Source organism: Megalobrama amblycephala, linkage group LG21, assembly GCF_018812025.1.
Source record: "Megalobrama amblycephala isolate DHTTF-2021 linkage group LG21, ASM1881202v1, whole genome shotgun sequence".
NCBI lineage: Eukaryota > Metazoa > Chordata > Actinopteri > Cypriniformes > Xenocyprididae > Megalobrama > Megalobrama amblycephala.
In genome coordinates this window covers 7020906-7030785 of record NC_063064.1, presented here as the reverse complement: position 1 = coordinate 7030785, position 9880 = coordinate 7020906, and the positions used below count along the sequence as shown (strand labels likewise).

General features: G+C 39.4%; 1 protein-coding gene across 1 annotated transcript; it reads left to right on the top strand.

The window, feature by feature from the left end:
- The first annotated feature begins 576 nt into the window (after positions 1-576).
- Positions 577-6906, top strand: LOC125256990 (inositol polyphosphate 1-phosphatase-like). Its single transcript, XM_048173374.1, has 5 exons — positions 577-763; positions 1571-1783; positions 1873-1933; positions 5813-6013; positions 6670-6906. The coding sequence occupies exons 2-5, from the start codon at positions 1580-1582 to the stop codon at positions 6846-6848; spliced, it is 645 nt and encodes a 214-aa protein (XP_048029331.1). The 5' UTR covers positions 577-763; positions 1571-1579; the 3' UTR covers positions 6849-6906.
- Positions 6907-9880: the final 2974 nt, after the last annotated feature.

The window sequence follows — 9880 nt, the reverse complement described above, 5'->3', positions numbered from 1 at the left end:
GTTGAACGAAGGTCTTACAGATGTGAAATGACATAAGTGTAAGTAATAAATGACATTATTTTCATTTTTGGGTGAACTAACCCTTTAATGTGTTTTGGAGGAGGCGTGGCTTTGGAGAGCTCTGAAGGGAGGGTGGGAACTCGTGCTTTCAAAACTAGCTTGTTACTAGCCTCTTTGAAATTGCCTACCCTACCTTTAATAATGTTCTCAAAAGGTTAGCACAAAAATGTCATTTATACATAGTTTGTAGAAGGTTTTTTAAATGTCGTCATAATGTTGTGAGAAAACGTTCTTATAACAACATTATTGGAACATCCTTGAAACATTTAGAATGACAAATAACTTCAAATTAATAAGGTTGTGTGTGCTATTTTAAAAGAACATCCTTGGAACGTGTGTAAGCTTTGCAGAAAAAGCTTATTTTTTCAAACACTTAATGCATTTGAGTTTATCTTACTAAGTCCATTAAGCATAGAGGTATCATTCCATTCCAGTGGAAGCTTAGTTTATCTGAAATGCATGTTCGTCTCCTGCAGAGGGCGGTATTCATGAACAAACTCCTCCTCCTCCATTGACGCAATGAGAGGGGGAAATGCTCTCATTTCCGAGGCGTTTCCGTTACTTAAAACATCTTGCGATAAAGTCCTCTGGTCACGTTTCAGAGATGATGTGTGCGCGCGATCTCAGACAGAGGATCAGTGCAGTACAGTGACATACAGGAAGCGCGCGACTTCAACTCAAGGACACCACATCAATCTCAACGGTATGAGCTGCAATTGTTATGTGTTTACTTTATTTGTTAGGTCTATTCAGCAATAATGGAAGCCATTTGATTCATTACAGATGTGCTGTGTGTGTGTGTGTGTGTGTGTGTGTGTGTGTGTGTGTCTATGACTGCGCTTCATGTGTACGTGCTTATGTGTTCTGTCTCTGTGTTTGTTTGTTTCTTTGCGCGTGTCTGTTGGAGTAAACCCGACCGTAGAGGTGATGAAAACAGTGTTATATTGTGATAAAATGTCTACAGACGTTCACCACTGCTGTAGCCTATATTACTTTTCAAAATAACCATCAAAATATGGTTTTAAGTATATCCTGATATGTTTTTACTTTGAAGAAGACATACATTGATGTCATATACATTTGCATGGCTATTTGCATCTATTTGCACCATTCCCAGTATCTGAGTCCAAAGTTGAACAAGCAGCATGCATTTGTACATTGATACAAATTCACTTTACATTACATATGTATTCAGTGTTATGACTCAAATCAAATCTCTTAGCAACTATATCAGCGTGACACTCAGTACACTTATGTGTTGATAGAGGTCTCTGAGGCATTTCCTTATGGAGCTGTGATTTGATTTGCACAAAGACATCTGTCTGTCAGTGTCCTTGGGCGTTCGTCATGAGTTTTTGTCCCAGTTAGAGTTCTTTTTTAGGTTTGATTTGACCTGATTTTGACTTGACCTGTATAGTGTTGAAACATTACTGGCATACTTGTAAAACAGCATCATTGTGACTATGCAATCTATATACTGTAGTTGATCTAATGTATGTGTGATTCACAGGTCTCCGGTATGGCAGAGTTGCTGCGTTTGCTCCTGAGCGTGGCAGAAAAAGCCGCCAATGTGGCACGCGTCTGTCGACAGGAAGCGCCGCTTTTTGAACTCCTGGTACAGGAAAAGACAGGAGCTGACAAAAACAAGAAATTCATCCAGGACTTTAAGACCCTTGCTGATGTGGTGATACAGGAAATGATTCGCCATGATGTTTGTGCCCAGGTTCTTAAAAATAAAGCTTTCAATGAAATCAGAAATAATTTCAGTCAGTTTGTCTTGAGGCCTAAACATTCTCCATTCTTGTTTTATAGTTTCCAGAACTGACCGGCTTTATTCATGGAGAGGAGTCAAACAAGTTTGAGAATGGGCTTGGTGAGTTACCTTGAGATGCTTTGATTCATGCTGCACTTGAAAGGATTTCAGTATGCAATAGGGGTTGCACCGACTAGTCGACTTGAATGCTCTGCCATAACGCTTTAAGCTTGGCGTCAACCAGTCTTATAGAAGGCCACATATACACTCCAAAATCACAAATAACTGCATACTCTGAGAACCCTCCACAAGACATGTGTGATTATACCATCTGGACAGGAGAATGCATGTTTTAACCGCTTATTGCACAGGTAAGTTAATCGCTATTCTAAACGAATGAAACGCACATTATGCACAGATCGTTCAGTAGCACGGAAATGTATTGTCAACACTGTTCTGTGATTTCTCAGTAAAATAGCTTAGAAACTGAAACGTTCAAGCATATATTTCTTAGTAACTAAAACACACAGCTTAACTATTAGTAGAGAGACGCTGCCAGATAGAATTAATTCATATGCAACTGCTCTCTCACTAATGCATTCATATAAATGTAATCTTTACTGTATTGTGCCATAGCTGCCAACGCGTTGGAGTCTCAGCTGTCAGCACAAAGTTCAGGCTTATGTGTTCATTAATGGCGTCATCAGCGACTAGTCGACTCGACTTTAATCACATAAATGTCAACTTTAAAAAGTTGTTCAACCCCTAGTATGCAATTGTAATTAAATTTTCACCACTTTTGTGGCACTTGATCTTTGACTCCTAAAGTCGGCGTGAAACGGAAGACGTGAAAGTCTTTTCTTCCTTATTGTGATGTGTATCTGAGTGAAATGGCTTCTGGAAGAAAAACTATTGATTTGGTGGTTGTGGTTTGCTATTGGTGGATCTCATGTGAGTGACAGGTTGCCCCGCCCTCGTCATCAGAGAAGAGAAGAGATGCTGCAAGAGGAGGAGAAGTTATTTTGATTAATGTTACGAGGCACGTGAATTTAGAAAAATTATGTGCACAGATAAATCATTTATAATAAAAACTGCAATAGAACAAGAATTGACAATTTTGCTTTCATAGTGTCAACTGAATTATGAAAAGATGGCATATTGTAGTAGATTGTCGCACAATGTACACATTTATTTACATGACAGAAGTTGTTTTGATGATTATTTGGAAAAGTAGAATCAGATAAAATTTATGAAAATGTTAAAGGTTTAAACTTATTCAGATAAATTAGAATTGAAATACTATGTTGAGCTGTGCTGTCCTTGTAGCAGTGGTATAAGAAATGACATCATTTCATAAAGGAACCAAGTGTTCTGTTGTAGACAACATCGTAGTGGCCTAGTACAGAGCCCTGTGGGACTCCCTGTTTGGATACATGATGCAGAAAGAAAAAAAAAACCTTTGTAAGTGCAGTCACGAACCCTGTTTACACTAAACTCAAGCAAAGGGCTTTCCGACTGCAGTTTTTAGCTTGGTTCATGGGGGTGTGTATGACAGGATTTGATTTGGGGTTATGGAAATCATTTTAAAATCAGATGGGTTAAAGCCACTGGGGAAGTTGTGGCCGTAGCACCTGGTAGGCAAATGGTTGAATGATGTAGTAAAAAGTCATAGATGTCATTATGGAGTATGTTATGAGGATATTGGAGGACCTGAGGAATACTTAGCATGATATTGAAATGCATATGTCTGTCTTGGCAAACTTGTCGCCTTTCGGCAAAATTCACCATTCTGACATTGAAATAGGCAATTTATGTGATTAATGCAAATCTAAGGAGTTTTTTTTGGGGGGGGGGATTCAGAAATGTTTCAATAGCATTTTTTTTATTATCTCGCTGTATGACGCCTAATAATGTAGCGCAGAGCCGCTTTGTGTACAGGAGTAACTTTGATAACTGCGGTAATAAGTGACACTGTAACTGTCATAGGCCATTAAAGCCAAGTTCAGACTGCACGATTTTAGCCCCGATTTTAGCTCACCGACAGGTTTTGAGAAATCGCCAAATGCCCGAAATCACAGGCAAATCGGTGCTCGTTCACGCGAGTGACAATCACGCAGTGTGAATGAGCAAAGACGCGATCTGAGAGAATCGCCGACGAGTCACCGACGCCCACGAGATATTTGGCATGCTAAATATCTGGACCTGTCGCCGATTCAAAATCCTGCTGTGTGAAAAGTGTTCTGACTGGAAACTACATCGGCAATGACTGACAGCCAATGAGAGAGCAAGATAGAGAGCAGCGGGGAGTTCGGGGAGGAGTTATAGCACTCTCGTTGCAGAACACACAATCCTTATTCCTCGCGTCTTCCTAACCATTTCCTCCTCCATATTCTTCTTTTCTTTTTCTTGTTTTCGCTGCAAATCAGCGCACAGGCAATTCGTATTGCAAGCTTTTTGCGGGCTACCGTTTTTAATAATAATCCCAGTCTCACGTGAAAACTCTAGTCTTGCACGCGTGATATCGCGTCACATCTCGCGTGTGTTTGGTTGTGAAACGTAGTTTGCGTGCCAGACAGAGTTGTCGGCGATTCTTCCTATTGTAAAGTCATGCAGAGTGAAACCTTCTGTCACCGATCCATCGTGCAGTGTGAACACAGCAGCGACTGAATGCTGGCCAAGATAGTCATGCAGTGTGAAAAGAACAGTGACCCGACTACTTTGAAAATCGTGCAGTCTGAACTCGGCTTAAAGGGATAGTTCACCCAAAAATGAAAATTTTATGTTTATCTGCTTACCCCCAGCGCATCCAAGATGTAGGTGACTTTGTTTCTTCAGTCGAACACAAATGATGATTTTTAACTGAAACCGCTGCCGTCTGTCAGTGGTATAATGCAAGTCAGCGGGAACTTGGACTATAAGAGTAAATAAAACACGACGGACAAATCCAAATTAAACCCTGCGGCTCGTGACGACACATTGATGTCCTAAGACACGAAACGATCGGTTTGTGCGAGAAACCGAACAGTATTTATATCATTTTTTATCTCTAATACACCATGTCCAACTGCATTCATCACTCGATTCGTTTGGTCTGATCACGCTCTGACAGCGGCAGTGATGTCTCGCGCATATACTTCAATGAGAGCGAGACATCACTGCCGTTGTCAGAGCGCAATCAATCAAGTTCCCGCTGACTTGCATTATACCACTGACAGACGGCAGCGGTTGCAGTTAAAAATCATCATTTGTGTTCTACTGAAGAAACAAAGACACCTACATCTTGGATGCGCTGGGGGTAAGCAGATAAACATCAAATTTTCATTTTTGGGTGAACTATCCCTTTAAGAGCAGTGCGTGTAAACCTCACTCCCCTGATTGTAGAGGCTGCAGTCGTTAGCCTCCTCGTTAGAGTTCCCCGCTCCCATGCCGGAGACCACGGTTCGCGACCCGCTCAGAGCGGGTTGAGTAGAACCAGTTACATTTGGTGCCGTGACCCGGATGGGAGTGAGGTTTTAGGGGGTGAGTGTAACTGTGTAGGCCAGTTAAAGCTGTGCATGTAAAATTCACTCCCCTGATCCTAGAGGCTGTGGTCTTTAACCTCCTTATTAGAGAGCCCGATTCCCACGCCGGAGACGACGGTTCGCGTCCCGCTCGGAGCAGATTGAGTAGAACCGGTTGCACCACATCATCTGCCAGAGAGTGAATTTGCATTTTCATTGAGCTCATATGTTGTTTATTTAAAATACATAATCTTTTATTAGGCTGAAACTTGAGGATTACCATTTATTCATATTACAGTTTATGATGTTACCAAAAAACGTTGGCCAATGTTTCTAAGAAACATGCAGTTCAATTCTAATTTCTAAATTTTCTGAAGCTATTTTGGGTATCTTTGCTTCTCATACTTTATAATTATGCTTCTGTGATGGCAAAGAACACTCAAACTCAGAGCTAGTCAATGTAATAACTGGAGTTTGCGTGTGATTGTATATCAATCAGGGGAGAGTGTTACTGTGACAGTCTGTGCTCAGGAAGAGGACACAACTGCTCTTTTGGCTAAAGTTCTGGATGGCGATCGAGCGGCCGCGTCACTCCTGAGCAAAGCGATCCATCAGGACCTTCAGCTCAGAGATGAAACGGCTGAATCTCTACAGCTGTCAATCAGCCCAGCTGATGTGGGCATCTGGATTGATCCCATTGGTAATGTATTTGTAATTTCTCTCCATCTGCTTACTTGGCTACCAATTTCCCTCAAACAACTGAATAACATAAAATTAATCCAATTTATTTAACTTGTATGTTTACTTTTAAATGTACAGTATTCATTTAGCGAACACTTTATACAAATGAGGAACATCACAAGCAGTTTGTAATAAAGCCAACAATATTCATAGTACACAATATCAGGTCTAGTGTACTCTACATAACTAACCAAATATGAATGCTGAGCGTCATTTGAAAGACTTGTGTTGAGTTCACTGAATGTGTGCCATAACTAGTATTGTTGCATTTTTTTAGTATTTTCTACAGTTTAAACCAAAAGTGAATTTTAATGACATTTTTAAGATACACAGTCTCAACTCTATCAGATATGTTTATGCAGCAGTGTGTCATTGTTCAGAACTAGTTGCAGGCGTGTACAGGTGATATTCAATGAGAAACATTATTAGAGAAACTGTGACTGAAACTTAAAACTGGAAAATGTTGTTTGTAGACATTTAACAAATAATGTTTTGAAACAAGGAGGATGGAAGAAAAAGAAAGAAAACAAGTTCAAACAAGTTGAGCCTTATTTTTTTTTCTTGATGTGTTGTTCAGGTTATCAACAGATGTATTTGGTTATTTTCTTTGAACAGATGGTACAAGTCAGTACATTGAAGGGAAAGAGGAAGAGGAGCCGGATGAAGGCTTTTGTCCTTCCGGACTCCCGTGTGCTCTGGTTCTGATTGGGGTTTACTTACGAGCCACTGGTCAACCAGTTATGGGTGTCATAAACCAGCCGTTCAACCACAAAATCTCAGCGGGAAAAGGGTAAGAGTGCTGCTTTACTGTGTGTAAATGTAGTCACAGCTAAAGGGTTTTATTACACTATAAAAATAATTCAGTGGCTTTATAAATATTACAATAATAAAATTTCTAAATGTCACTGAAGTGATTGTTTGAGTTGGAGACACCAGAAATAGTGTTAACACATGTATTGTTGCACTATTGTTGTAAAATTACTTGATTGGCTTAGACAAATATTTTCCCCTCTGTTGTGCTGAAAATATGGGTACGGCTATGGTTTTAAATGGAAACTAATGGGGGTCAATTTGATCAGCAATTTGCCAAAAATACACACACACACACACACACACACACACACACACACACACACACACACATTCATTTTTGTGAATTGTGGAGACATTCCATAGGCGTCATGGTTTTTATACTGTACAAACTGTATTTTCTATCCCCCTAAACTACCCCTACACCTAAACCTAACCATCACAGGGAACTGCATATTTTTACTTTCTCACAAAAACTCATTCTGTATGATTTAAGCCTTTTGAAAAAAAATGGGGACATGAAGTAATGTCCTCATAAGTCACCCTCTCCTTGTAATACCTATGTCATTCCCATGTCATTATGCACATTTGTGTCCTCATAAATCACACACACACACACACACACACACACACACACACACACACACACACACTTACTTGTCTGGTTTACTATCCTTGTAGGGACAAACTGTATATTCTATCCCCTACCTCTAAACCTACCCATCAAAGAAAACCTTCGGCATTTTTACATTTTCAAAAAACATATCATTTTGTATGTTTATTAATCCATTTCCCCCATGGGGACTGCTGGCTGGTTCCCCACAATGTAGTTGATCTCAGGTTTTGCCATCCTTGTGGGGACCATTTGGACCACAATGTAATATAAACCTGCACACACAAAACCTAAAGATTCATGTAAAAACAGAAAACCTCTATTGTAGCTTGTCAGAGACTAAAGGAATAAATATGAAGAAATGATGAACTGGCTGTTGTTAAAAAGGGGTCAATTATGAATATTTCTGTTCAAAATTAGCTGCAGTCACAAAACAAAAACACTACCTTGATAATTTTTTTGTCATGACTACTTGTAGTGACTATTTGCACACTGATGTAAAAATAACTACAACTAACTAATAGTATATAAAATTATTTGTGTAAACAGTATTTATGTAAATACTACCTTTTTATGTCTGGTTCTCAAACCTTTTGAGGGTTAATTTGGGTTTTTCACACTTCTTTTCAGTGCGGCAACAAACTAGTAATTGAGATCCAAAAAAGTAACTACCAAAAACTTAATTTCACAGACTTTTTGACTGTAAAACTCAAATTAATGAAGAAATAGAGAATTCTGTCTGCATGATTCAGGAGATGAGTCTTCAATTTGGAGTAAACCTCGAGTCTTCAATTTTATAAGTACTCATGTATTACATGTTTTAGTGTTTGACAAGCTCCAATGAAGGCTTTCTGTTTATACCCAACTCTGCTGTTTTTCATAGTGTTGATTTATTTATTTATTTATTTTATTTTATTATTTTTTTTGTGAATTGCATGGAAACCAATACAGTCAATAGCAGCTTTTCCACCGACTGGAGGATCGGTTCCAGTTATATTTCCAATTGAGCCTGGTTCGGCAGGCTCAAACTGTTCTCGGCCTGGAATTCTCAGCTCAGTTGGAAAATGAAAGCATATCCGGTACCGCTGGGCTGCATCGACACGGAATGGAACGTTTAAGCAAAGAGCTTTGGCCTGGATGGTGGAAAAGCAGCGAAAGTAACACAGATGTGTTTTGGAAAGGCTGTACAAATTTACACATCAAAATGTTGCATCCACATTTATGTGAAAAAAAAAAAAAAAAAAAAATTCTAAATTTCACGAAGAAATAAATTGTTAAACCAGTGCTTTTGAGTGTGGCTCAAAAGCCACTTTTCCACCATCAGGTCAATCCATTGTTCTTTTGTCTTTAAGTGTTCAATTCCTTGACGATCCGGCCCAGCCAGTACAGGTATGGTTTCATTTTCCACGTTGGGGCTGATAGCAGAGCTCTTTGGAATGTAATACAAATGCATCAGTCGTTGCCCTGATAATACAAGAGTTCACAGACAGTATGAGATGTAAATAGAAACCCTGTTATGGAGGATGATCAGATATTTCTTTTAATTTTATAATTAACTTGTGTAAATTTAAAGGGGTGCTTGATTTATGATTTCACGTTTTATCTTTAGTTAGCATAAACATCATCTGCAAAGTTACAGCGCTGAAAGTTCAATGCAAAGGGAGATATTCTGTTATAAAGAATGATGTTTATGGACTACAACAAGCTTCTTCCTGGGTTGGTGACATCACTATCCCTAAAATTTACAAAAACTCTGCCCCCAAGAACACGCAACAAATGGGGCGAGTTCCATGTTGGGCTGCTTTAGAGAAGAGGAAGAGTTGTTGTAGAGTGTTGTTGTCATGTCGTCATTTTACGGCTGAGTGATTCACAAACGAGGATCAATTCAATGCTGGATTTGCACAAAAGATTAACATGACGGCACATGCTAGTGGATGAGTTGAATTCAACTCCACAGCAACTACATAACATTTATCCATTAATCATTCAGAAACGTCCAGTTTCATTCTAAAAGTTCTTCCTGAGTCTCTCCATCAGTGTCGACTCCGGTTTGAACAATGTAAGGCTGAACACCGTTACTGACAATCCTCATTTTGGCTGCGTGAGATTCTCCAGCTTTGTTGTTGTTGAGCTGTTAAAGCTCCGCCCTCTTCTGGAAAGGGGACAGGAGCAGCATTTTGCATTTAAAGGGATACTCGCACAAATGGCGTGATTAACCCAAATAGGGGCAAATTTGATAAGCTTTAATAAATGATCTGTGGGGTATTTTGAGTTGAAACTTCACAGACATCAGAGACTTATATTACATCTTGTAAAAGGGGCATTCTAGGTCCCCTTTAACTTCACTTTAAAGGGTTAGTTCACCCAAAAATGAAGTTTCTGTCATTTATACCTCACCCTCAT